The sequence below is a fragment of the Phyllostomus hastatus genome, unplaced genomic scaffold (assembly GCF_019186645.2).
Source record: "Phyllostomus hastatus isolate PE091 unplaced genomic scaffold, TTU_PhHast_1.1 phas_scaffold_21, whole genome shotgun sequence".
NCBI lineage: Eukaryota > Metazoa > Chordata > Mammalia > Chiroptera > Phyllostomidae > Phyllostomus > Phyllostomus hastatus.
In genome coordinates this window covers 44,608,697-44,636,635 of record NW_025334017.1, presented here as the reverse complement: position 1 = coordinate 44,636,635, position 27,939 = coordinate 44,608,697, and the positions used below count along the sequence as shown (strand labels likewise).

At 61.5% G+C, this 27,939-nt stretch overlaps 1 protein-coding gene across 1 annotated transcript; it reads right to left on the bottom strand.

The window, feature by feature from the left end:
* Nucleotides 1-1,723: 1,723 nt before the first annotated feature.
* CCN4 (cellular communication network factor 4) lies at nucleotides 1,724-23,933 on the bottom strand. Its single transcript, XM_045861296.1, has 5 exons — nucleotides 23,562-23,933; nucleotides 12,458-12,737; nucleotides 7,380-7,640; nucleotides 2,824-3,017; nucleotides 1,724-2,307 (listed from the first exon to the last, which is right to left on the bottom strand). Exons 1-5 carry the CDS (start codon nucleotides 23,631-23,633, stop codon nucleotides 2,008-2,010), a joined length of 1,107 nt encoding a protein of 368 aa, XP_045717252.1. The 5' UTR covers nucleotides 23,634-23,933; the 3' UTR covers nucleotides 1,724-2,007.
* Nucleotides 23,934-27,939: the final 4,006 nt, after the last annotated feature.

Genomic DNA, 27,939 nt, shown 5'->3' with positions numbered 1-27,939 from the left:
AAGTGAGACCCAGCTGACAACAATGAGCTGGTCCCACACCTAGGCAAGAAGGGAGCTTCTGAATGAACGCAGGAGGCCACACCCCCAGTCTCCTTCAGTCGTGGAACCCACGGCAGGCCGCAGGATGGAGGACACGGCGTGGTTCTCTGTTCCCGTCCGGGGGCCCCTCTGCACACCGCACAGAACTCCCTTACTGCGCGCTGTCCAACACGCAGCACGGGTGAACGAACCCGTGTCTAAGTGCCCGGTGAGCACGGGCCCTGACGGGAAGGAGGGGACGATCTACAGGGACCCATGGATTTCTGTCCCCCCCCCACCCCGCCCCATATGTGATTGGACACCCAGGCACCTGCTTGCTCTGAACATCATCAGATTCTCGTAGCTGGGCCTAGAGAGGCAGCAAAGAAGAGCGAAGAGGTCGCTGGCTTTAACCTGCCTTCCTGCTCAGGCACGTTTGCAAGCTCCGAATATCAGGAAAAATGATGGCTTGAGGAGTCAGTGCAGCTTGCATTGGAATCCTGACTCCCCCCCCCTTACCCGGTGGGTGACCTTGGCCCAATTCCCCCACCTTGCTGAGCCCCCAGTTCACATTTGCGAGAACAGAAAAGAGAGCGGGCACTTTTCAACACGACCCCGAAGTGTCCACGAGCTAGTGTGCGCGGAAACCAGTGCGAACAGGGCACGTGGATGGTGCCGCGTGAAAGAACGGGAACAGCGAGCACTTAACGTTGTACCAGCAGAATAAATACTCGCCTCATCCACACGAGCGAGAACCTGCTCTTCTTGTCAGCATCAACCCCTTTCTCTGGCTTTTAACTCCCTGCTAAGTAGGTTTCTGTTTCTACACAACCAGGAGCCCGCTCTCTTCACTCCAGAACTGGGGTGTTTGGGTCAGCAGACCCCAGTCTGTGAAAGGGGCCACTGCGGCGGAAGGAGATGTTGTATCCTGGGCCCTGTGATCCCTGCCACCCAGGCCGGTGCAGACGGGACCCACGGCTTGGTTTGACCCCCACCCAGCCGGAGCTCTGAGTCATTTCGGGAGGCTCTGGCCTGGACTGCAGCTGAGGCTCCGTAAGTGCAGAAAAATGCCTCAGGACCCCACTCTCAGGGGTCAGACAGGCCACCCCAGGGGCCCTGCTGACTTCCGTGAGCCCCCAAGCTGGGCGAGGGTCTGGATTTGAGGAGTCTGGCCAACCCCTGGTGTCCTAGGGGACAGCAGCAGGGTCCTCCTTCTGAAAGCCGGCTGCCCTCGCCCTGCCCTGCAGTGCCGACTGGGGACTGTCCCACGAACGAGAATGAAATTTATCAAATGGCATTTCCGACCGAAAAGAACCCATGCACCCTTCTCAGCGCAGAAATGGAGGGAAACTCAGCGCCTCAACAATGCCGGATGAATAACACGGTGTTTCATGAGAAATCAAAGCCAAACAACCATTCACCTCCCTTGGCGAGTGCCGGGTGGCCCTGTGGCACGCAGACCTTTGGAACCAGAGGTGGTGCTTCGGTGCGCTGTGCTCTGAGGCAGCACTGTCTGTCACGGCGCCTCTCGGTGGGACCCCAGTAGTAGACTGTCCCATTGAACGCGAGCCCACCCACCCTTTGAATGGATCCGAGGAGTCTTGTGGTTGGCATCTCGAGAGGGAATCAGTGACACTCAATGCCCAGCTGATTCGGCCCCTCGGGACTCAGGAGGACCCCCCTCCCACCCACCCTGTGTCTTGCACAAGCCGGATCAGGCCTCCACGGCGTTGTCCACGACAGGCGGAGACAGGCACTTCCTCCGGAGCACGTTCAGAACTCGGGCAAGGATGGGGCGCGCAGTCTGGGCCTGAGCGGCAGCACGGCGCATCATCCGGGTGGTCGGAGGCAGGAAAGGGGCCACAGGTCTGGGTCAGGGTCATTAGAAACAAATGGGAAGTGGACGAGAGCAGGCTCAATGGGGGGACCCCAGGGGCTGGCTGCTTTGCCAGCACTGGGCAGGACCCGAGGGCTGTGCTGGGTGCCTGCCTAGTTGGCGATTTCTGAGAAGTCGGGGTAGAAGTCCAAATCAGCAAAGATGTCGTTGGGGTTCCGACAGGTCAGGTTGCAGAAGCAGGCATTAATCCAGAGCACCTGGCGGGAGAAGCCAGGCCCGTCGGGGCACTGGAAGGAGACGCTGATGGTCTTGGACTTGTAGGGGATGCAGCACCTGTTGTCCGTGCAGACCCCGCAGTACTTGGGCCGGTAGACGCGTGTGCTGACGCAGCCGGCGAGGGTGAAGTTCACGGGCGCCTCTGGCTGGTATACGGCCAGACACTTCTTCCCTTCCTGTGGGAAAGAGGCGTCGGTTGGGATGCTCCGAGGACAAACCATGACCTTCTTCCCCCTGAGCCCTCAACTGTCCCTCCTCCCTGTTCCATGGGAGCCCTCGCCTTCCTTCGAGACCTGCGGCACCTTCAGGCTGGGAAGGCCCCCCCCACGACACCGCACGGCCCAGCTGCCCCGCACAGGACTCAGCTGAGGGCCGCAGAGGGGGCTGGCGCTGCTCCCTCGGGTCCTGCCTCTCACTCTGCAATTTCCCTTCTTTCCTCCATTTCTGCCCAGCCGCTGCCCTGTCCTTTGTCTCAGTTTCACCAACACAGGATGCCTTCGTAGTGTTGACTGAAACGCACCACGCTCCCACCTGGTGACACACACGTTACCCCCGTACCTGTTGGGAGGTGGGCTTACTTATCCCCATTCCACAAGGGCCCCACGGGAAAGTTGAGGAGCCAGGCTCAAAGCCACGCTTTTCTGTGAGGTCCCAGACGCCGGCCCAGCCCCCACCCCCCAGGAGGGACCCACCTTGATGAGGGGACGGATGTCCGCGTCACAGGGCCGCAGGTTGCAGAGGCGGCTCTCCTGCGCGGGCCGGCAGTGGGCGTTGGCGTTGGAGACCCGCGTGGAGATGCCCAGGCCGCAGCTGGTGGAGCAGGGGCTCCAGGGGCTCACGTGGGCCACGCAGTTCCTGTGCCAGGGCTCCAGCTCACCCTCGGCCACTGCGAGGGGGGACCAGGCTCCCCGTGAGTCCCCAGCTCTGTCACCTCCAGCGCCCCCACCCCCACCCTGCACACGGGATCCCTGCCACTCAGCGGGAGAGAGATGGCGAGCTGGCTTCTATCTGGCCGTGGGTCCCCAGGGAGAGAAGGGCTTGTTCTGAGTCCCTTCCACTTCTCGGGGGGGCGGGGGGGGGAAGACCTGAGTTCAAATCCTGCTCATGGGGTCCTAGACAACTCAGTCTGGCCTCTGTACCCTCATTGGGACCATTGCATCTGCGGCAATAAAGGTGCGGCAATAAAGGACTCTAGACACTGACTATGTCTTGGTCATCTGCTTGGTGCTGGGCATGAGAGGCCACGAGACCCTGGTCCTGCCCCTGCGAGGTTAAGTTTATTTGGGGGAAGGCCAAAGGCGGGTGGCCACACCCTAGGGCCCAGCATTTCATCTGGGTGACGCCGAGGGCACAGTGGTCACGGAGCATACGGGCTTCAGCGTCAAACAGCGTGGGGTCGACTCGAGCACAGGCACCCGCCAGGGGAGCGGGTGGGTCCTCTGCCTCCCGGGGCTGGAAAAGGTCGGTGCACACATGGGACAGCTACCAGCTGTCCCTGGCCCTTAGTGAGCCCTCAGTAAACGTGGGCTCGCGTGGTTTCTCAGTCACCGGCCAGCAAACGCCAACTCTCGGATGGCGCTGTTAATATTTACGTCCCAGCGTCTAGAGCGTGGTGGGTGCTCACTGGCTCTCGGAGAGATGGAAGGTGGAGGGAACCGGGGTGGAGGCGGTGGAAAGCCAGGGAGACACAGGGGAGGTCCCACAGGAAGAAGAAACGAGGCGCACAAGAGTCAGACCCGAGGAGGAAGCCGGTCTCAGTCTGCGAAGAGAGGAGAGAAAGGAACAGGCAGAGGGAAGGGGAGGGAGACAGATGGAGAGAGAGTGTGGGGCGGGGAGGAGAGGGGGAGGGGAGAGGGAGGGGGTGAGGGAGGAGGGGGGAGAGGAGAGGGGAGGGGAGGGGAGAGGGAGGAGGGGGGAGAGGGAGGGGAGGGGGAGAGGGAGGGGAGGGGGAGAGGGAGGGAGGGGAGGGGGAGGGGGGAGGGGAGAGGGAGGAGAGGGGGAGAGGGAGGGGAGGGGAGGGGGGGAGGGGAGAGGGAGGAGAGGGGAGAGGGAGGGGAGGGGAGGGGGGGAGGGGAGAGAGGGGAGAGGGAAGAGAGGAGAGGGAGGGGAGGGGGAGAGGGAGGGGAGAGGAGGAGGGGGGAGGGGGTGAGGGAGGAGAGGAGGAGAGGGAGGGGGAGGGGAGAGGGAGGGGAGGGGGAGGAGGAGAGGGAGGGGGTGAGGGAGGAGAGGGGGGAGAGGGAGAGGGAGAGAGGGGAGAGGGAAGAGGAGGAGAGGGAGAGGGAGGGGAGAGAAGAGGGAGAGGAGAGAAGAGGGAGAGGAAGGAGGGGGGGAGAGGGAGGGGAGAAAAGGCCAGGGAGAGAAAGGTGATACAAATTGGGCGGCGGAGGGGAGACAGAGTCGGAAAGGGAAGAAGTCCACTAGGATGAGGAGGAGGAGGAGGAGGAGAAAGGGGAGACTCGTTGCCCACACCCAGACCCTCCAGGCTCACGGGCGTGCAGGGAACACGGAGGAGAAAACGAGGGCAGGGAGGAGGGAGAGAAGGGGGAGGGGAGGCGTGGGAGACAGAGGGAGGAGGGAGAGTTCTCCGGGACAGAGGAGGGCTGGTCTGGCCGGGCCGCGTGTGTGCGTGCGTGGGCTGTCAGGGTGGTGGGAGGGAGGGGGGCCGGCGGCTGCAGGGGAGGGATCTGCCTGGGAGGATAAAAGAAGGGCTTTGGTTTCTGGGTCACCCACACGGCTCTGCCTGCGTTCGGTCAGAACGGGGTCACTGGGCCACACACAACGGGCAGACAACGGGCCGCTGCCGCACCTCCCGGTGACCCTCTGTGGCTCTGCCAGCAGGACCCTGCTGGGACTGCAGCCACCCTGCTGCTGGGGACACGGCTTTTCCTGTCCCCTCTTTCACGGGGCTGGCTCAGCAGCTGGGGGCCCCCAAGCTCCACCCAGAGAGGTGGCCCCAGCCTGAACCAAGGCAGGGGGTGGGGGTGGAGGTGGGGGGACCGCTGACCTTCCTGGTCCGGCCAGACCCACCCAGGTGCGCCCTCTGCTTTCCTGCCCTCCAGCAGGCTCTGTTCTGAAACACTCCCTTCACTCGGCTCCTGCAAGATGCCTTCCTGTTTCCAACCTGCCTCTCGGATTTGACTTTCTCAGCTTTTCCCTCTGTCCCCAGAGAAAATGGCAGCGTATCGGGGCGGCCCCGCAGGTTCTGCTGAGGGCCACTCTGTCGCCCAGGACACAAGTGACGTCTGCAGGGAGTTTTGGCCGTGACTGTTTGCGTGGCCGGGGCAGGGGACGCTGCGCACCTCCCGCAGTGCACACGGCATCTGCCCCTCACGGAGAGTTATCTGGTCCGAACGGTGTCAGGACCGCAGGGAGGAGCCTCCTCCGCAGGATCCCCGAGCAAGCTCCCGCATCTCGCATCTAGAAGCATCACCAGCGACCTCAGTGCGCAGACTCTGTGCCCATGTCTTCACTGCTTCGTGCCCACTTGCCGGATAGACTTGTTCCTTCTAGAAGTGTCATCGGCCATCTGCCGTGTCCCCAGATGCTCCTGGTTTTCCTCCTGCCCCCTCTCTCTGTCTCCTCCTCGCCCCCTCTTTTACTGTTCACCCCTCAAATGTCAGCCCCTGGGCCTCTGACCAAGGCCCCTCTGTCCCACTGGACACCCCGTGTCCCTACGCCGTCCCACCAGCATCAGCCGCTCTGGCAGGATGGTTCCCGGAGCTCCCTCTGCCTGTCTCCCTCCTGCATGCCGCGCCCCCCCCCAGGGTGCCCCTTTGGGCCGCCCCACAGGCAGGGTGCCCAGCCCCGGACTCCACCTGTCTCTCACAAGGGTGCTCCTCTCCTCCCCAGATGCACTCCTTCTCTGGGGCTGCACCCTAGGTCAAGACCAGCCCCAGGGGCCACCCTCTGCAGCTCTCTCCACCATGCCAGGACCTGCAGTCTCACACGGTGCCCCGGTATCTGCCCCTCCTTTGTCACCTCTACTTCCTCTGCCCGAGTTCATGTCTCCATTGGCCTATCCATCTATCCATCGGTCCATCCATTTGTCCATCCATCCACTCATGTTTCATCCATGCACCCATCCATCTGTCCATTCGTCCATCCATCCATCCATTTGTCCATCCATCTACTCATGTTTTATTTATCTACCCATTTATTTGTCTATCTGTCCATTTGCCCACCCATCCACTCATGTTTCATCCATCTACCCATTCATTTGTCTATCTGTCCATCTGTCCATCCATCCATCTGTCCATCCATCCACTCATGTGTCATCCATCCATCCATTTGTCCATCCATCCATCCATTTGTCCATCCATCCATCCATCCATTTGTCCATCCATCCATCCATTTGTCCATCCATCCATCCATTTGTCCATCCATCCACTCATGTTTCATTCATCCACCCATTCACTTGTCTATCCATCCATCCGTCCACCCATCCACTCATGTTTCATCCATCTACCCATTCATTTGCCCATCCATCTGTCCATCCATCCATCTGTCCATCCATCCACTCATGTGTCATCCATCCATCCATCCATCCATTTGTCCATCCATCCATCCATTTGTCCATCCATCCATCCATCCATCCATCCATTTGTCCATCCATCTATCCATTTGTCCATCCATCCATCCATTTGTCCATCCATCCATTCATGTTTCATCCATCCACCCATTCATTTGTCTATCCATCCATCCATCCATCCATCTAGGCACCCATCCATCCGTGTGACAAACACTGAGAGGTACCTGCTGCGTGTCTGGCCTTGGCTGGGCTCCAATACACGGCGGCGAAACAAACAGGCCTGTCCCCGGCCTCCCTCGGCAGGCCTCCCTGTAACCTGGCTCACCTGGCTGAAGCCTCGCCTGCTTCCGCCCTCCACGGCGAAAGGCACCCACCGTGCACTCACCCCTCCTCCACCTCCGTACCCCCCACCCAGCCTCTTAAGTAGGATCTGATGAATCACACGCGCCTGGCTTTGTTCTGTGCAAAGCCCTTCCTCACTTTACGCTCAGAGGACCCCACGCGACAGGCGGGGCAGAGGGTGTCATTTCCAACTTGCCCCCGGGGAAACAGAGGCCAGAGGAGATGTGACTCTCTCCCAGGGTCACTCAGCTAGCGAGTGGGGGGCTGGGAACTGGACTGTGGGCTTTGCGGTCCACCACAGGTGGGCAGTCAGAGCCCCAGGAGGGCCCGCCCCCCGCCCCCAGGGCCAGCCCTGCCGGGCCCACGCGCAGCACCCACCTAGGGCTCCCGTGTGGCGTGGCGCTGTCTTGCGCAGCCTCCTGGCCTCGTCGTCGCACACCCACTGCTCACAGCAGCGGCCGGGCAGGCTGACCCGCCGCGGGTGGTGGCACCAGAGGCGCGGGGGGCGCACTCGGAGGCACAGCGGCGTGCAGCCCACCGCGCCGTCCACACACGTGCAGTTGAACTTGCAGCTGGGCTGGAAGGACTGGCCGTTGTTGTAGCGCACCCCGTCCAGGACGCAGCCCACGCCGACCAGCTCTGCGAATACAGCGTGGCCGGGTCAGGCCCGGTGCCCCCAGCCAGGGCAGCCTTCCACCGTGGACCTCACCCAACCTGGGAATGCCCCGCCACGGGGGAGGGCGAGTCGGCAAGGGCTGGGACCTGAGGGCGAGGGGAAGTGGGTGGGGCTTGAACAGAGGGAGCTCGGGAGTTCCTTAGGAGCTGCAGCTGCGGCTCGTTGAGTGCCACCTGGCGCCAGTGTAAGAGGATCTAGCATCTCGGGGCCGCAGGCCCAGGCGGCCAGCCCTCTGTCCTGTCCTGAGCCCAAGGCACAGAGCCTGGTACTGACAAATATCACTAGGGGCATGGTTCTGAATGGGGCAGACATGGAAAACCAATCAGAACACTTTGAAACAAAGATTCCATTCATTCTCTGCACATTGATGGGGTGTTCCAGGCGCTGGAGGTTCAGCGGTAAACAAAGCAGACCCAAGCCACACATGCTGACTGATGGGAGGGCCAGCGTCAGTGAGGCTGGGCCAGTCTCCTTCGCTGCCTCCTATCTCGTCTCCGACGTGCAAGTCCAAGTGTGGCCTGGCGGTCTTCCCTCTTACTGAAGGACTTCCAGGGACTCAGGTCACCCTGCTTGCCATCGGGCCGTCGCTCCCCTCAATGACACCCCCAGAGGACGGTCAGCTGCACGGGAGCAGGGACAGTGGGTCGGGCCTCGTTGGAACCCCGTCATTGTGTCCCTGCATGAAGGCATCTGTGGTTGGATGGACAGATGGATGGATGGACCGATGGATGGATGGATGGGTGGGAGCCAGGGGTAGCTGCTCCTATGGATCCCTTGACACCTCAAACCCCTAAAGAGATAGGCGTATTTGTCACTTTTTCCTGGGAAAGGGACCCTTAAAAGGTTAACCGGCTAGCCCCAAGCCACCGGCCCCTAGTTAGTTACGGTGCTGGGATTCGAACTCAAGTTGTCCAGCTCCGAGGACTACGAACGGCTGGTTTTCTCCTCCCTCACTCTCCACGCCGGGGTGTCCGAGCCTGGACCTGAGCCTGCCCCCTCTGAGGATGACCTCGGACGGGGATGAGGGGGTGTCGCCGAGGGGACGTTAAAGCGCAGCAACGCAACGGTGCGCACACACAGCGGCTGATCCCGTGTGAGGCTCGAGCGCCTTCCCTCGCTGACGCTCAGCGACCACATGCGGCTGGTTTGATCCAGCTCCTCCAGCGACGAGCCCAGGGTCACGTAGCCGGCAGGCGCCGGAGCCAGGATTCAAACCCCAAATCTGTCTGCCCGTCAAGTTTACGGTCCTCCGGCAGACCACACTGCCCCGGGCCTGCCCCGGGCCTGCCCCGGCGGCAAAGGCGGCAGAGTAGTGTTTGTGCAACAGAAATAGCCGAAGAGGAGAATTCAGAGGCTGCTCTCTGCCCACAGAAGCATTTAGTTTGGCTCAGAGAGCATTTTAAAAAAATGTTTTTTAATGTGTTGCCAACATGTACAAATTATACCCAAATCTGGATTTTCTTGAAAACTGAGCACAATGGCCAAGACCAGGCTCGCATCTCTGCCTGGCCACCGTGGCTGGTGCCCAGGACCGGCCGCCTCTCTAGCCAAGGCCTGCACTCGCCGTTTCGCCAGAGTCTCCACCGGCCTCGCTCTGGGTTTTATGACCCAGCGTTGCAAACGCTCACTTTTAATGCCCCGCCCTGTCCTGAACTAGTTACGGGCACCGCTCCAAGGACAGGTTTAGCCGGTCTGGGGACCATCCTTCGGTTGAGTGGACCGTTGGACGAGGAATTCTTCCTTCTCTCTCCCCTCTGGCCTTGCCCGCGGTGTCTTCCTCTCTGCCACCACCAGGCCCCGGGCTCTTCTTTCCTGACGAGGGTCTCACAGACTCACACTCTACGGCGGCGTTTCTGGGAAGACGTTCAGTAGCACGCCAGCGAGTTGTGTGTGTGTGTGTGTGTAGGCACACACGTATGCACGAGATGTGTGTATCTGTGAGTGTGTGTGTGTGTGTGTGTGTGTGGTGGGGTGGGTGGGCGGGGCAAAATCGACGGCGACAGAAGAGCTCACTGTTGCAAACAAGCTTGAAAAGTAAAGGCTTCTTACGATGGCTGCCCTCTGGGAACCGGACAGCGGACATAAACGTTCAACACCTCTGAGAAGTGCTGTAACACCTTTTACCTTCATTTAGTCCAGCGCCTGCACACCCAGGCGAGCAGGGCGTCTTGGGCGAGCGGAACCCTGTGAGACCCTCCTGCAGACCATGGTCCTCTTTCCGAAGGAACAGAAGGAGGCACGCAGAGGCGCGTGGCAAGCGGGCGCTGGGGGGCTGCAGGGGTGAGGCGGGGCCTGAGACACAGGTGGGTGGGCTGGGGCGGGAGGGCAGTTTCCAGGCCCCCGCTGGGGAGGGGCAGGCAGGGAGGCGGTTCGGCCCGCACAGTCTCTGAGTCCCTGAGCGAATACCTACAAAGGCGTGGTGCCCGGCACATGGTAGTATGTCAATACAGCTTTAGAGATTGGTATAATCACGGTGAACTGAGTGACCTTTCCAGCGACCTTGAAGAACAGCTGTGGAAGGGGAAAGAGGTGATGAGACCGACTTCTCTGCCGGGAGGGGATTCGAGTGCCAGGAGGCTGAGTCCAGCTTCCTCACTGGGTTTGGGGAGCGAGTGTGGGACTGGCTCTATACAGTGGCACCCCGCCCCTCATCCACGGCTTCGTTCCCCACGGTTTCGGTCACCCGTGATCGACCGTGTCGGAAAACATTCCAGAAATAAACAACTCAGAAGTTTTAAATTGCAGGCTGTTCTGAATAACGTGGTAAAATCCCACTCCCTCCTGCTCTGTCCCACTCGGAAGACGAGCCTCCCTTTGTCCAGCGTGTCCACACTGTGGACGCCCCGTCCCCCCGTCACTGCGCAGCCGGCTCGGGGGAGAGATCCACTCTCACGGGGTCGCAGGGCTCGTGTGCATGTCGCCCTGCCTTCACTTCGTAGCACCTCGCGCACTCAACGTTGGTCACATGCAGAGCACAGCTATGGTCGCTCTAGTCACCACCAGCTGTTATTGCTGATCTCTTGCTGTGTCTAAGGTAGAAATTCAGCTCTCCCGTAGGGGTGCAAATACAGGAAAACACACAGCTACGTCTAGGGTTCGGCACTACCTGCGGTTTCAGGCCTCCACCGGGGGCCCTGGAGCACACCCTGCAGACAAAGGGGGGCTGCGTAGGTCAGTTCGCACTTGAACATGCCCAAGGATCACTCGGAAGCTCATTAAAGGTGTGGCTTCCATCCCCACTCCGGGAGGTGCGGTGGGCTCGGGAGTAACACTTTGAACCAGCACATCGGGAGATTCTTTGTGGGCAGTGCTGTAAGTCCTGTTGAACTCACGGCCCTGGGGAGCGAGTGAGGAGTCTGAACACCAGGAGTAACGGAAGAAGGGTGGAGTATCACAGGGGGTCCCTGGTAGAGCTGAAGACGGACAACTCGCTATGAAAGTGGAAGCGTGCTCCAACGGTGAGAGAGCAGGAAGTGTTCACAGATCAGCCCCGAGGGTCAGAGAGCATTGCCTGCCTTGGAATTACGTCCATAACTCATCAACGACCCCTCCCAGGAGGCACGGTGGGTTAGCTGAGGGTGAGAGACTGTTCTGTGTGCAACTGTGAAACAGGGTGTGTACAGAGTCAGAGTTACGGTGACGGCTTGAGTCATCACTAAAGGAAAACAGAGGCTCTTGGGTTTACGAGGCTTTGCGGGACTTTTCGGAGGCTGGGCTGCCGTGTCCTGACGCCCAGTTACCTCTCTGCATCATGCTGGGTCACGCTTCCTGGGTAAACGCTTAGATGACTCAGGCCAGAGGAGCGCCGGTCAGACAGAAGCAAGGGACCAGCAAGCCCCAGGAAGGAGGTCTTTGGGAACAAAAAAGGGCCGTGATGCAGCCCTCGAAGGGAAAACAGACAACAACGACCAGCAGCCCTCCTGTACATGAGGAGATTATAAAGACCCAGAGGAAGAAAAAGCAAAGGCAAATAGAAACTCTCCAGGAAAAACACAAAGGCTCCATTGGAAAGGAAGTTCAGATGAGCACACTGTCTCCTGCTGCACTAAACAGCACTCGCATACGCATAACAGCACAAGTTGGATGACCATGTAAAGAAAAATAGGACAGCTTTGGAGGACGGGGAGGTGTCCGGTGGTACTGAGGAGCTGAGTCATTCGTCCACTAGCGATCATATAGGATCGTTGCTAGACATTTTAAGTCCATCAAGACACAACAACTGATATGTGTTATGCAGTTATACCTACGCGCCAGAAGAAAGGGCTGGAAAGTCAAGTGACTGCAGCAACTGAACAGGGGTGGGAGGCGGGGAGAAAGCATTGCGGGCTGCTGGCTTTCGTTCTTTCAGGACTACGGAATTTTTCAAGCGTGCGTTATTTCAGCTTACAGCATCGCTCAGCCAGCTGGGGCTCGGCAGGGTCCTAGTGGCCCTGGGAGGCCACGGGCATCCAGCGAGGGGCCCTACCACTACGGGAATGCAACCGGGCCGAGCCCTTCCTGGCAGCCCCTTTCCCCTTGGCGTCTGCCATGGATGCACCTCCAGGTCTGAGGAGAGAGAGCAGGACGCCGGGTTCCGGAGGCAAGAGGAACGCAGGCATCTCCCCTTGTCTGGTAGGGCCCAGCCTCCCGCCTCGAATGATGGACAGGGGAGTGGGGGGGGGCACCTCCTGCAGAGCAGGAGGAAGGCTCCAGGTCTCCAGGTGAGGGGCCCCAGGCCAGAACCGGGGATGCAGGGGCTGGGGCAGGGGGCGTGGCCAGAAAGGGGGAAGGTGTCACTTACGTGCACACACTCCTATTGCGTACCTCGGGCGGTCCCCGCTGTAGTCGCAGTAGAGGCCCCGGTGGGGGTCGCAGGTGGCGGCCTCGGTGCAGTTGTCCCCCAGCTGCTGGGCGCACACCTTACAGCACTCGCAGCCATCGGTGATGAGGCTGACCCCCAGCGGGCAGCGGGGTGGGGACGGCGGGCACTCGCACGGCCACTTGCAGAATTGGGGGCGTGACGACGTGTCCTCCGGGGGCGCCGGGGTGAAGGCCATGGCCGTGGGGGCTGGAGACGGGGCCTGCGGTGGGGGGGGGGATGGCCGAGGTGAAGAGGGGCTGCCAGGCGGGGGTCAGCGCCCCAGGCACCTGCCAGCATCTCCCTGCCTTCGTGGTGTTCAAAAGGCTTACATAATGTTGTACTTCTCCCGCATGCCTTTGATGGTCCTTCCCCTTTCTCCTCAATAGAAGAAATAAGGCCGAGAGCCCAGAGTTCAGGGACGTGAAGCCAGCGGCCTGAACCCCCCTGCGGGTGGGCGGTGGGCTGGGCTCTGCATCAGAACTCCGGCCACTGAAGCCCCATGGCTGTGTCCTCCCCTCCTCCCCCCTCCCCCCTCCCCCCTCCCTCCTCCCTCCCCGGGGGTCGGTGAGTCGGCCTCATGCGACAGGTGTGGGAGCCCAGGCCCCGTTTCCTCCACAAAGGGTCCCCCGGAGCTCACAGGGCCCCCAGACTCAGATTCGACACCTGGGCTCCGCTGGCCGACTTGTTACCACCGCTACTGCTGTTGTTAATCGTTACTATTAGTTCCCCCTCGGAGCACCAGGAAAGGTCAGCGTGCGCAGGGGCTTCAAGCTGCCTCTGCCTCTGGGGTCCAGTCACCTTCGCGCCCTCTCCCTGGACCACCACCCAGACCCCCACTCTTTACATGAGAGGAACCTGGGCCCAGGAGCATCGCCTGCGCGCAGAGAGCGGGGGACTATGGCAGGCCTTCCAGCGATGGCCAGCAGACCCTTCTTCTCCACCCAAGAGGAGAGCATGAGGCCTGCGACAGAAGTGGCCCTCTCGGTGGGCCTTTGACAAGCTTCCTGTTTGGAGCCCCAGCAACCCCATCTGTGACGCGGCCACAGGAATGCCCCCCAGAAGATGCTGGGGGGCCGAGGGTCAAGGTGTGTGCAGACACACTCCTGCGGGAGCTGGCGAGCGGCAGACACTCCACAGCATGACTGCCCCTCCCCACGCCCTGTCCACAGAGTGTCCCCCAAACACCCGGGGCCTGGGCACTGTGAGCTGAGCTGGGTGAGCTGTAACCTGGTAGGACCCGTCTCCACACGGTCACTGTCCAGCTTGCTGTCTCCACGCCAAGTTAAAGATCCTAGGAAGGAAGGGGCAGAGAGGCCCCCTGCATGGGCTCTGGGTCCTCTGTGCCAGGCCCTTGCTGCTGGCGCCATCTAGTGGTGTAGACCTCCCAGAGTCATGTGCACTCTCTCACCTGTGGGATGGCACAGCATTTCCACTGGCCCTTTGCCGTGGCACCTGGACCACTCTCATAAAAATACGGACTCTCCCCTGGCTGGCGTAGCTCAGTGGATTGAGCGCGGGCTGGGAACCAAAGTGTCCCAGGTTCGATTCCCAGCCAGGGTACATGTCTGGGTTGCAGGCCATGACCCCCAGCAACCACACATTGATGTTTCTCTCTCTCTCTTTCTCTCTCTCTCTCTAAAAATAAATAAATAAAATCTTAAAAAAATTGTATTTATAAAAAAAAATACGGACTCTCCCCTGGCTGGCATAGCTCAGTGGATTGAGTGTGGGCTGTGAACCGAAGTGTCACAGGTTCGATTCCCAGCCAGGGTACATGCCTGGGTTGCAGGCCATGACCCCCAGCAACCGCACATTGATGTTTCTCTCTCTCTCTCTCTCTCTCTCTCCCTCCCTTCCCTCTCTAAAAATAAATAAAATCTTTAAAAAAAATACAGACTTTCCCTTTTCATCCTCAAAGGAGCAGAAGCGTGTCAGCCCAAGAACAAAGAGGCACCTAGACGGTGTGTGCATTGACCCCCTTGAGAAGCAACCCAGACCCCCTCCCAGCTCACTGGCCCTGCCGCACCTGGAGGCCAGCCATCGGCACAGCTCCCTTTGGCCCTGCTGTAGGCCCGTCCCCACTGTGGGCAGCAGGGGGCGCTGTTGGAGTGCGTACTTGTGTTGACCTAGAATGAACAGTCTGGGGCCCTTTGGGGAGGGTGTCGCTGGTCACTCAGAGCCCCCTGTTGGACGGGAGGAAACATCTACAGCCTCGTGTTAGAGCTGAAGCTCTGCAGGTCACCACGCCACGTCACCCTGGCCTCTGCCACCCGATTGGGCTGCTCTAGGGCCTCCCATGCCCCAACCTGCAGTGCCAGCACAGAACCACGCAGCCACCGAGCTCACACCCTCTGCCACGGCCCTTGCTCCAGTGACCATGAGAATGTATCTCTTGTGATTCTGTTTTCAACCCAAAGCAATAAACCTGTTCTCGTTTTATGGGCAAAACCCATGAAGCACAGAGGCTCACGCAGGTAGGTGGTGACACAGGAAGACTCGGAGGGAGCTGTGTCACCAGCAGCTATAGGCGAGGTGCCAGTGCCCTTGGGGCCCCCTGAAGCTCTCACCAGCCTCCTGCCTTCTTTGAGTTAGACCCTGTCCCAGCTTCCCCAGGGCCGGCGGGAGCAGACAGGAAGCCGGAACCTCCCCAGACAGCCCCAACGGCCAGCTGCCCGACTGGGGCCGCCTGCACCCGTTGCACAGATGGAGACACTGACTGTGGCCAGCTCAGTGCCATGGGGGCCTGCACTGTTTTCATCTCACAGCTGACTTGGAGAGGGCCATGAGGTGGAGGCAGAGAGAGCACTGTCCCGGGAAGGCCGGAGAGAGTGAAGACCAGTCTCGGGCCCGTCCAAATTGCAGGCGGTCACATCCAAGTCTCTGCAAATGCCACTGTGTTTACAGGGAGGCCAGGAAGGAGGCGGCGACGTCGAGATGTGTCCCCCGCAGGGTGGGGTGCCCAGTGCTCCCCGGCCACAGCCTGTCCCTGCTGGATTCGGCCGGCTCAGCCCTGAACACACCAGCCTCGCCCACTTGTCCCACCCCCTCCCTCTGCAGCAGCCTCTCCCAACAACCCAGCCCCTGCTCAAACAGAACTCCGTTCGAAGCACCTGGAATCTTTAACAGACACCCACACCTCCCCCTGCACTCCCAGACACCCTGACTTAGATGGGCTGGGCAGGAGCCCTGCACTGAGGTTTTTCCAGGGGCTCAGCGGGCACCCGAGGGTGAGAAGCCCCAGCAAAGGCCTGTGGACCTTGTTGAAATGCAGATTCCCGGCCCCGGCATTGACTATGCGGCTTCTGTTCTGCTAGGCTGGGCCCCGAATCTGTGTTCTGACCTGGACCTCCGCTGATTCTTGCAGGATGGGAACCACCCCCTGGGTGCTGGGCAGGGGAGGGAAAGCGTGGGGACTCCGGACCAGCTTCCTCTGTTAACCCGTGACTCGAGTGCCACCGCCCCGGCCTGGGTTTCTCACGGCCGTCCGCACCCCAGTCGGCGCAGAACACGCGCCAGCCACTCCGTGTGTGCCGTCCCGGGCTGCCCACCGCTCGGCACGCGGGCTCGGCGCAGTTCACTGAACGTGATGTGCTTTGCCCTTGATGTTTGGTAAAAGTGACTTAAAAATGGAAAGAGAAAGGAGCGCCGTGCCTGCCGAGGTCTTAAGTTTGTGCTCCTCCCCAGTTTGCGCACTGATCTCTGAAAGGGGCGGTGCTAGGAGGCGGGGCCTAGGGCGGGCGAGGGGGGAGTAGGTCAGGAGGGTGGAGCCCCCTGCCCTCACCCCTCCCACCCCGGGCAGACCTTGGAAGAAGCCTGCAATGAGCCAGGACGGGAGGCTGTGACCACCCCAGCACCTGGACCTCGGGCTTCCAGACTCTAGAACTGTGGAAACAGATTTCGGATGTTTATCGGTCCCGTGGCCGGCGGCACTTTGTTACAGCAGCGGAACGGACTGGACCGGGTCAGACACTGAACTGTCTGGACGAGGAGGGAATCAGGAGGCGGGTTAAGAGAGAGCGCACTTGCTGGGTGAACTCAGCACAGGACAGCTGGGGAGGGACAGAGCGAAGCTGCTGTGGGGAGAGCTGCGGGCGCCTCGTGAGGCGGCGTTTAAAGGTTTAACTGGACCTGCTGGTCTTTGCAGGCGCTCTGATAACGGACCTGGGAACAGGTCAGTCTCTGATTTGACTTTGAAGCGTCAGTTTTGCCTCATCTTCACAAAAGTGCGTCGCTGTGGGCATGGGAGCAGGAAGTGCGAGGCTGGCGGTGATGGGTGGGCCCCGCGGGGGGCCCGAAATGTCCCCTTGGGTGAGGGAGATGGACCCGCCCTCTGGCGGGAGAGCGTGGCCTGTCAGCGAATGAGTCCGTGGGGTGAAGCGCAAAGGGCGTGACTTCTGCAGCGAGGGGAACCCCCCTCCCAAGCCCCCTGCCCCCCCAGCTCTGTGGCCTGTGCCCACGCTGCCCGCTCTGAGCTCCCACCTCCTCCGCTGTCAAATGGGAATGACGACAGCGTGTGCCAGCAGCCCAGGCAGAAGTCACTAGGATTATCCCCATTTCACAGATAGGGAAACTGAGGCTTAAAGAGCCTAAGCAACCGTAAGGCCTCAGAGCTGGGAAATGGTCCACGACCCACACATCCCTCCAAAGCCCTTGTTTGTGACCCAGGTGTCATCGCTGCACTCCTCCATCATTCATTCACCCATCCATCCAATCATTCATTCCTCCGCCTGCCCGCCCATCGCACCCCTGCACTGAGCATCTCCTAGGCGGCTGCAGCTCGGATGAACAAGACCTGGCCCCTCACAGGGCACAGAGACACAAAGTAAGACAACACGGGGTGTTGAGGATTGTGTGGAACGGAGCCCCAGCTCCCGAGGGTCCCCAGAAAAGGATACGGGAGCCTAAAATGTCAGGGGGCTGTTTAGGGACGAGTTGCTCTTTCTGGCCCCTTCTGTGCCCAGCGCGGCGCCTGGCACACGCTGGGCCAGCCCTCAGTGAACAACGGGGCAGGTGCCAGCACTGGTTTGTTGCAGTTGGGGAGGCCGCACCCAGATTCTCCACGAGGGGGCAGGGTTGAGACAGAAATGGCCTGAGCTGTGCCTGGCTGGGCTGGGGGCTGTGGGAAGGGGCTGCGGGGTCTGGGAACAGCTTGTGTTCACTCCTCCCCTGCAGAGAAGGGGGGGAGGGGGGCGTGGGAGAATGGGAGAATGTGGCCCCGGGCAGGGGGCCCAGGGCTGTGGACGTGACCCACTCACCCTCCCCACCCGCTTCACCACTTTGTTCCCCTGTTGCTGGTGGGACGGACTGGGGCCACCCCCGCGTGAGAGGGTGGACGCCCCTTTTCCGAGCACCTCCCGGGAGGGAGCCCCTCAGGATCCCGACCTGGGTCCCCAGTGGGCTGCCCTTCAGGTGCCCACAAGGCGCTCCTTCTCCTGGCCTCCCGGTCTCCTGTCCGTGCGGGTGAGGCTGGGCCCTGCCCGGAAGGCGGGGATATGAGTCCCTGCTTTCCCCGGAGATTCCCCGGCTCCAGACCCCCTCCCCCCTCCTTCCAGCACCCAGCCCAGGGCGGGCTCCTAGCCACGGGTCCCTTCCCTCCACGCCTGCGCTCAGAGAGGGACTCCGCAGGGGTGGGGGCCCCTCCCTTTCTCTCCGTTGGGCGGGGGCCCGCATCTCTCTCACCTCCCCCCACGCACACCCCCACGCACGCCCCCACACCAAAGCTCAGCAGACCCACAGCCCGCCCGAGCCTGGACTTGCCTCCAGCCTGGGGGCCCTGGGACGGGCGGGGGCAGATTTTATCGCATCCCCTGGAATGTCCATTATTCACTTTCTGAGAGGCCTGGTTCCTTCTTCCCGATTATGCCTCCCTCCTCCTCCGCCCCCTTCTCTCGGGGAGAGTCCCAGAAGGTGGGGTGGGGGGTGGGAGTTGGCCGATTAACAGAACGTCAAGGCTAAAGGAGAGACTGGAGTCCATCAGATGCAGTGGTTGTTTAAGTCACAAGTGCATAAGAATCTCTGAGGCACCCCTTAACACGTACTGCTCCCCAGGTGTTAAAGCTCAGGGCCCCGGAATTGGTATTTTTCTCCCACAGGCCTCTGGTATTCTCAACACACTCCCCTCTGCTAGTGCAAACACCCATCTCCAATGCGCGAGCCTCTCACCACGGTAGGGGCCCAGCCAGCCATTTATCACCACATCTCCGGAGACAGGGGAAGGTGGGCCCAGAACAGGGCTGTTAGAGGTCATGGAGAAGTTATATGGACGGGCTATGAAGGCCACGGTCAGCGACAGGGCCCCTGACTCAGGGTTGTAAGACACAAGTCTCCCCTGTAAGTCATTATCAGCACCATCAGCACCTTCATTAGTACCACCAGCATCGCCATCACCACCATCAGCACCTTCATTAGTACCACTGGCATCACTATTGTCACCATCACTACCATCAGCACCATCATTGTTAATACCACCAGCATCACCATCACCACCAGCATCACCATCACCACCATCAGCACCACCTTCATTAGTACCACCAGTATCACCATCACTACCATCAGCACCATTATCGTTAGTACCACCGGCATCACCATCAGCACCATCGGCACCATCACTATTTCTTTCTCCTACACGACAAACCAAAAGTGGTCACCGGCTCCCTTTAAATGTGCAAGGAAGCTGGCCAGGATATGGAAACCCTGGAGCTTCAGAAGACCCCACGTCCCCAGCACTGAGCCCAGCACATCCCACCAATCAGCCCGTCCCCCTGTCCTGCCTGCCAGGCACTGAGCCGGGTCTCCCCGAATGCCTGTCCGCCGGGAGCTGGCACTCGTCTGCCGTCAGTGTTTCCGCCCAAGCTGGGGACCCCCAGCCCCTGCTGCTGGGACAGCGGGAGCCACTGTTGTGTGTCTTTCCCGCCCTCCATTCTGTAATTCCCCCAGGACCCCCAAGACACGAGTGCTGACATCACACCCTTTACAGGCATGCTCACTGGCCCAGAAAGGCCGGGCTCCTCGTTCAAGGACGCGCAGCTGGTACGTGCAGGAGCTGGGACCGGAACTCGCTGGTTTTCCTCCCCGCCTATCGTAATTCCTCGGTCCACACCTGCGTCTTTGCAGACCAGCGCTGTCTAGTGAAACGTAATGTGAGCCCTATATGGAATTTGACATTTTCTAGTTGCCACCCTAAAAGTAATAAGGAACAGGTGGAATTTGTGTTAATGAAATATGACGTATTTCGTGTAACCCAGTATGAACATTATCATTTCAATATGGAGTCAATAGCAAAAAAAAAAATTACGACGAGAGTTTCAGTCTTGTATTCATGCGGGAGTCTTAGGGACCCGGCGTGTATGGGCTCTGAGAGCTCCTTTAGGGGCTCACCACATGTCACATGCCCAGCAGCCTCAGCGCCGGTCTAAGCTGTGAGGACCCTGCTGGCCTCACAGGCGTGTGGCTTTCGAGCTGATGCACACAGAGCGCTCAGGACACTGCCCAGACCCAGGGAGCCCTGGTCCCGGGGGCACAGGGAGTTCCGGCGGCGCCGTGAAGGGATGAGCACAGTGTCCCCCGTGCTGTCGTGACCCCTCCTTCCTCTCGGGGCTGCAGCTGGCACGCTGGCCCAGGGGGACCCTCCTGGGTCCCCGCCCTGAACCATATGGAACCCAGTGAGGGCGGCCACCCTCCCGCTGCCCAGCTGCCCCGCTGTTTGCTCAGAGCCAAAGGCAGCCTCCTGGTGTTTGGCTGCTTTGCTGGCAGGGTATGGGCGGGGGTGGGGGGCGGCGCTTTTCTGAAACCTGGGGGAGGTGCCACTTCCCTATCCTGCTCCTGAGCCCAGGGAGACCGCCCAGCCCGAGGTCAGGGTCTGGCCTCCCGAGGAGGACAGTTCTGTTCCCGCTCCAGAGGGCGAGCCTGCCAAGGGCCGTGCCAGGTGGGGCCGTGAGCCAGCCCCTGCGGAGCGCCCACCGACGCCCCACAGAAGTCGTGGGCAGTAGGGCCCTGAGGTCGGAGCAGCGCGTCCAAGTGGCTGGAGCGGCTCTGAGCAGGGGACTCGTGGGGCTGGGGTTTGGGGGGGGGGGCGGAGTGAAATGCTCGCTCAGATCCCAGCTGCGGACAGGAGGGGGAACGGAGGCATTCCCGTTCACGTCCTCGCTCTTCTGCAGAAGGGCCGTGCCTCACGCGCAGGCCCACGCCTTTCTACGGGGGGCGCCCGGCGGGGCGGAGGAGCTTGCAGGGTACACCCAGCATGCCCTCCTCAGGCACGCACACGCACGGCGGGCACGTACGCGCTCAGGTAGGCCGCGATCACGATCACGCACACACATTTACATGGGAGAGGGGGTACGGACGGCCGACCGAAGACCTCGTGCTCGCCCAGGAATCTGTGGGCACGACATGTGTGCACCCAGTCCCCGCTCTGATCTGGAGGGGTCCTGTTCACGGGGTGTTCACGGGGTGTTCACGCCCCAGCCACAGGGGGCTGGGGGCTGGCGTCGCGGCCCCCTTAGCAAAGGAGGACAGTGAGGCCCAGAGCGGTGAAGGGGCTTGTGGAAGACGGCCGGCCGGCCAGCCAGGGCAGAGCCTGCCCCAGCCTCTCTCCTCCGATGACCCCTGCCCTCCTGCCTCCCTGGCCTGTAAGCGCTGGTAGGGACAGGGGCCACGGGCTTGTCGCCTCTGCACAAGCGCGTGGACCGCGAAGGCAGTGGGCTTATGGCCCAGAGCTAGGCCTGGGTCCCACAGTCGGCTCCACTGCGTATTTGCTGTGTGAGCTTAGGCAAATGACTTGGCTTCTCTGAGCTCCAGGGTCTGCATGTACAGAGGAAGGTAATGGCATCCACTTAATAACTGCCATGGGAATCGGAGGAGGCACTTCACGAAGGTCGGCTGGCTGAGCTGAGGGGGGTCCCGGTTATTCACACACAGCCCTGGGCCCAGGACCGCACGGAGTGCCCTCTCTGGGCCCCTGGTGGGCACCGAGTCCTGCGGAGGGAAGAGAGGGGCGGCGAGCGGGGAAAGCAAGTCTGCTCCGTCTGCTCCTTTATCACGCGTTCCGTTCCCGAATAGACCCGGCTCCGTCTCTGCTCTGGCTGCCTGTCTCGCCCCCTGATTTATCGCTTCCTGCTGTGATTACAGACCCTTCAGATAACGCGGTTCCCTCCGACAGGGCCAGGCCCCCCAGGCCCCGCTTCCTCAGGCCCTCCTGGCCGTCCGCAGGGGCGCCTCCTCCCACGTGCACATCTATATCATTTTTCCCGTTGGAATCCCACCGGGGCCCGGCGTGGCCTTGCACCCTGTTTACATGCCAGTGTGTGTATGTGGGGGTGGGGCGGGGGGGGAGTGGGAACGGCCGAGGCTGGGATTTGGCTGTGAGCACCGCACTGGTTGCCATGGGTCGTGTGGGGCTCCCGGAGACGTCCCGGAGGGGCCTGCACGGAGGAGGGGCCGCACAGAGGAAAGGGGCCTCACCCCCGCCCGCCCCCCCGCCAGGAGCCTGCCCCCTATCCTGCTGCCTGGGACCGCCTGGGCTCCCGGGTCCTGCGCATGTCCCCTGGGCTGAGCCCGCGGCTCGGCGCCCCCTCCTCCCCAGCACCAGCGGCTCTGCAGAGGCACGTGGGGCTCCAACATCCAGACTCCCCCGCAGGCTTGTCCCTCCCCCTTGTCACTCAGACCTCCCTGGGCTGCGCCTCTCGCCTCTTCTCCAGCCAGCCCCTGCCCTCCCAGGCGCACTGCCCTCCCAGCCGCAGAAGCCCCGGGAGGAGGGGGGCTGGCTTGGCTCTTTCTGGTCTGCAGGAAGTGCTCAGTTTCCCCTCGACCGGGAAAGCTCTGGAAGACAGAGTGGGGTTTGGCAGGAGGAATCTAAGTTTGAACTCTGGCCACCGATTGATTCGGGGACCTTGGGCAAGTCCCCTACCTGCTCCGTCTCCGTTTCGTTCATTTGCAGAAACGTTAATAATGTATTTTGTGTGGGAAGACGGGCACCGCGCAAGGCAGGGAGGATTTAACGACGAGTCGGACAGGCTCTCCCTGCCCTCATTGTACTCCGCACGGAGCCCCCCACCCAGCTCCCACCAGGCACCTGGCCTGCAGGCGGCGTCCGCTCTCAGCCTCAGGTCCGGTCCAATCAGAACCGGTGTCCGCGAGCCCACGGCTAAGCTCCTTGCTTCCTGAGCCTCAGTGTTCTCATCCATGAATGGGGCCCATTGATCCCAAGGGAAGCCGCCCGTCAGTGTGAGCCGGCAAGAAAGCCCCTCTCGCGCCACCCTCCCTCCAGCCCTTGGCTTCCCCGAGGGGCCCTGGCCAGGCGGAGGGATCCTGGGTTGTTCAGAGGCTCTGCCGGCCGCCCCCCGCACGCCCACGCCCAGCCCTGCAGACGGCCTCTGCGCCGCCACGTGTCTGGCTCCCTGGGCTTCCTGGAGGGACAGACCTTCCTCCCTTCCCCCTGGCGCGCCCGGGAATGGAGGTGGGGGACAGAGAAGCCAAGGGGGCCCCGGAGACAGCGGGCCTCGTGCGCGGGACCCAGCCGTGCGCGCTGCAGGAATCAGAGGTCCGCGCCAGCCCTGGAGCCGGGGCGCTCAGGGGTGGGAAATCAGCCCGAGCACCGTTTACTCCAGAGGCTCCTTTGTTGAAAGCTGGCGTTTCCCTTTCCAACTTTTCTTGGCATTTTCCACGTCCCCTTCCTGTAGTATACCCAACCCTTAGGGACTCATTTTTTCCAAACCCAAAGACTTAAGAAATCTGCTAACAACTTGTTCACTTTATGCTGCTCAGAGAGGGCGAGGGACTAGCTCAAGGTCACACAGCCAACCCTGGCAAAGTCCAAGTCGGGTCTGGAGGCCAGCCCCCCAGCTCCCAGCGCCCCTTCCTCTCAGCTCTGCTTCAGGTGTGAGAGGCGGCATGGGGGGCTGGCTAGTTTCGCTCCTTCAGGTGTTGCCCCTTCCTTCTGGCCCTGCCGGAATCTGCTGACCCCATGCGGCCCTCCTCCTCGCCCTGCCCCCCCAGCCCCTCTCACCCTGCTGGGGCCCCTCTCTGAGCCCCTCCAGGCAGGACTCACCGTGGCCAGGGCGCTGCCCGCGGCGGCTGCTGCGGTCACTACTGCCAGCGTCCAGGGCAGGAACCACCTCATGCCTGGAAGTCAGTGGCAACGGCATCGACCGAGAGCCCAGAAGACCCGCCACCTCTCGGGCCGGCTGGGCTGAGACTGGCCAGCCCATCAGGAGCACCAGCTACGGCTCTTCCCGCAGCCCTCGGGGGGTTTTATGAAAGCAAGATCTGACGTCAGGGGTAGGGACAAACCCTGCATTTTCCTCTGAAAAAAACTTTTCCTGCCTCTCTCTCTCTCTTTTTTCCCTTTCTTCCCTCTGTCCCCACCTCCAGCCCAGGCTTGGCCGGCCTCCCCGGCTCTGACAGTCTTAAAGGGAAAGTTACAGAGCTATGATTTCACGCTGGGGCTGGGCGGCACCATCTCACAGAGGACCCGGGTCATCCTGGGGAGCGCGTCACGCAGGTGGGGCCAGGACGCCCTGGGAGGGTGCAGGGGGGAGGCGGAGCTACGGTGACCCTGGTGGGCGGGCGGGCAGGCCGTGGGGGCTTTGAAAGCTCTCCCAGTGGGAACGTGAGCCCGCTCTCCCTTCTCCGGGCTGCTCCCACTTCTGGTTTCCATTTGCCGTCTCTCGCTCTCCCCCCCGGCCATCAGCGAGGAGGACGGCTTTCAGTGCGTGATCTAGAAGTGATAGGACCCGAGTGCTGCACTCAAGTTCGCACCATTATCTCCGCTGCAAACTGAAGCCGTGGCCACACATTTGCAGGAGTTGCCTTCCCTGCTGTGGAGCCAGGCCCTCTGGGGCTGGCGCCGTCTCCCCACACCCGGGCAGCTGTCGTCCTGCTGGGTTGGGGGTGTCTGGCCTTCACCCCCTGCTGGATGCTTGCCACATAGGTGAGGAGTCTCCCATGGGTCCTGTTCTGACCCCGTTCAGCTCCCTCATCCCCAAGTGGACTTCAGGCTTGGGGACAGCCTCCTGGGGGGTCCCCCAGCCTCCCCTCCACCCCCGCACTGTCTACCGTCCACGCTGCTCAGAGCCAGCAGGGTGGCCCCTGGGACATCGCATGAGGTGTGGCCCTCTCCGGGCTAAGACCTCCCAAAGTCTGCCCACTGACTCCGAGTGGGGTCCCCAGGCCTGTCCCTGTCATGGCCTGCTCTCAGCCACCACGGCCCCCTAGCTGTCCCTTCGCACCCCAGCACGTGTCCTCGCGGGGCAGCAGTGTGCTCCTCGCCGCGCCTGGATGGACGTGCGGCCCACGGGACGCCTTCAGAGACCACTTCGGAGAGACCACTCTCCGAGACAGAAACAGCAAAGAGTCGGTGCAAGAGGGGAGCTGAGCAGGGGCCCCGAGGGCCTGGGTGACAGTAGGCATGCGCAGGGTGGCATGGGGGGGACAGTCTGCGTGTTCCCAGGCCTGAGGCCAGGGCGTCCCATGGCGTCACTCCTTCCTGTTGTTCTTGGTCATTCATTTTCACCTGCGCTGCAGAGGGTCCAGGGCCACTGCCAAGGCCACACAGGGCCCCCCCCTCGGACCGTAGCATTTACCTGCTCACTCCCACCCCCCCTGCTTCCCACGCCTGCTCCCCATCCTCCCCAACAACAAGGATCTGCAGCCTCGAGTTCGCCCAATTTATGTGTGTGTGCGTCCTTGTCACATAGGGTGACAAAGCTATGGCTGTTGATTTGACGAGGACGGGTAAAGCACTCACTGTGTGTTAAGCACTGCTCTGAGTACCTTGCAGGTAGGTGCTTATATGGTCCCCTCTCTATATTTGGGGAAATCGAGGCACAGAGAGCTGCAGGAACTCCCCCAAGGCCACACAGCTGGCAGGCAGCAGGGAGCAGGTTCAAGGGCGGGCCCCTAAGTCCTGTGCACTTCTGAGTGTCTCACGCAGGTAGAAGGTAGGAGGCTACGGCTTCCTTCCCTTTCTCTTCATTTCCACGGAGTCCTAGACTTCTCAGATCCCTCGGGCTGCCTCTTCCTAGTGCGTTGCTTCTGGCTGTGGCCTCAGTTTCCCTATGTGTGACCTCCAGGCTGCATGTCATCTCATCCCCCTCGTGAGGGGCCCCCACATTACCTCCAACCCCCACAGACACAGCCCTGACAGGCCTATTGGGCTGTTCCCTAGGACACCCACCTCACCATCGGTTGTGACCGGAGCTGATGACATTCCCACGCACAGGTGGTCCAGTGCTGTGGGCACAGGTCTGGGTCGGACTTCCGTCTCTGGCCCCTCACCCGCTGCGTGACCTTGGAGGAGTCGCAGAAACCCTCCGTGTGCTGGTTTCCGCATCTCTGAAGCAGGGATGAGAGGGGGGCTGATCACTCGGAACAGCTCGTGGCACGGGAAAGTGCTGTGGAGGAGGCAGGAGGCATGCTGAGCACACAGTAGGTACGCTGAGCACATAGTAGGTGCTCAGTAAAACGCCGAGACCACGGTGAACATTCTTACTTAGCCTCTGCAGTGGGAGCTCCACAAGGAGAGGGTCTAGACTGGCCAGGCTGTGTCCTGCATCCTGCCCTGAAACACAGTGGGGGAGGATGGGGGACCCACACCAGGGGCGGTGTGGGGGCCGGGGTCTCCCCTCTCCCTGCCTGGGGTCCCCGATCCAGCTGTCCGCGTCTCCCTCTCAGCCCGAGCCAGCTCCCAGGCGCTTCCTCTAGCAGATGTCCCAGGGCGGCTGTAAAAAAATTCCAACGTGGAGGGGCTGGGGGGGGAAGGGGGTCTCAGAGCCCAGGCCGGGCGAGCGTACTCCCACGCCAGACAGAGAGGCCCCTTCACGGCAGCCAGACGCACAGAAGATCCCAGGAGCTCGGAGCAGCAGGCGCCCGGAGGCTGCAGACGCGCTCGCAGCCTGTCTGTCTGTCCTCTGTTTGCCTCACAGAGCCACATGGAGCCCACGTGGGGCAGGCAGCACGGCGCCGGGTCCTGGGCCCACCGACACACACGGCACGTCACTGCCCGGGCACCGAGGCCCCACCTGCCGAGCCACTGCGGCGGCTCCACGGGGCAGATCGTGGGGCAGGGGTCTGCTCCGTCCCCCGCCTCCCGGCCAGGCCGCCTCCGCAACCCAGGTGGGCTCTGCCTCACCTCCCGGGGGGGGGGGTGCCCAAACGAGAAGGGCGGAGCCGCTGAAGGGTGTCGGGGTGAATGTTCTTCACGCCCCAGCCAGCCGGGGCAGCTGGCTGTGCTCTGGGAGGCTGGGCCGCCCCTAAGGGGCTCCCGCGCCCGCCGCTCAGTTCCCGAGTCACAGCAGGCACACACCTCTGGCGTCAGCCTTGGGTGCAGGTGGGGGCCCCCAGGACTCCCTACACTTCTCACCTGGGAAGGTGGAGGGGAAAAACAAGAGCTTTGGGAGCAGGCTGGCCTGCATGAAACCCCCACTCCATTACGTACCAGGTGGGGGGTCTCGGGGAAGCCACGTCACCTCTCTGAGCCTCAGTTTACCTGTCTGTCACGGGGGGGGGCAACGAGGACACCTGCCTCCTAGGGTTGCCATGGGAGACGAATTGTGTGGAGACCATGCAGATGCTGAGTGAACACTTGGCAGGAATGTCCTTCAGTGCGATGCTCATCATCACAGAGACTCCGCCCGCGTCCCCACCCGGCTCGCCTAGGTCTCCACACCGCTCTCCTTCCGAGTCTGCTCCCGCAGCACGGCTGTGGGCTGGGACACAGTGTCCCCGTTCCTCCCTGTCCCTTCCCCCTCCAGGGGAGCCCCAGAGCTCCCCGTCCTCCGGGCAAGGCTTTCTGTTGGTCTCCCCGATGACACTGATTGTGGCGCAAGCAGACGAGGACACAGAAATGGAAACAAGGAGACAGAGACGGCAGTGCCATCTGGGTCTGAGTCACGCCCGACAGCCCCTGGCAGCCCGTGGGGCAAGCAGAGACGGGTTTGGCTCTCCTCAGACCACTTGTATGCAAATGTCCAGGCGTCTTGAACTCTTCCACCCGGAGACGCCTTCCTGCCGGGACCAGCAGGGTCTCTGTGGCTCTTGACTCAGAGAATCTGGGGTGTCTCGGTTTCCAAAAACCAGGGGCCAGGTCCTGCAGGACTGTGCCTGCCCTGCGGATGATTCCTGAGACAGTCACCTGACTGAGGTGGCTTTGCTCATTCGTTCAACACATGTACAAGGACATGGACTAATCATTACAGTATCGTACACACGCTCTGTGCCCCGCCCACTCATCCCGCCCTCCCTCCCTCCCTCAGCCCCTGGCAACCATTGAGTTGTTTACTGCTACCCCGGTTTTGCCTTCTCCAAAATGTCACAGAGCTGGAATCTTACGGTGCGTGGTTTCCTTCACTTCACAACATGCACGTATGGTTTCTCCCTGCCTTTTCACGGCTTGACAGCGAGCTCCTTTGCAGCGCTGCGGAGGGCTC

Excerpts from the sequence above, each read along its gene's own strand:
- CCN4 (XM_045861296.1), bottom strand. The coding sequence starts at position 23,633 with ATGAGGTGGTTCCTGCCCTGGACGCTGGCAGTAGTGACCGCAGCAGCC. Across the intron at positions 7,641-12,457 it reads CGCAATAGGAGTGTGTGCAC|AGCTGGTCGGCGTGGGCTGC; the intron begins GTAAGTGACACC and ends CTGTATTCGCAG. Across the intron at positions 3,018-7,379 it reads ACGCCACACGGGAGCCCTAG|TGGCCGAGGGTGAGCTGGAG; the intron begins GTGGGTGCTGCG and ends CCCCCCTCGCAG.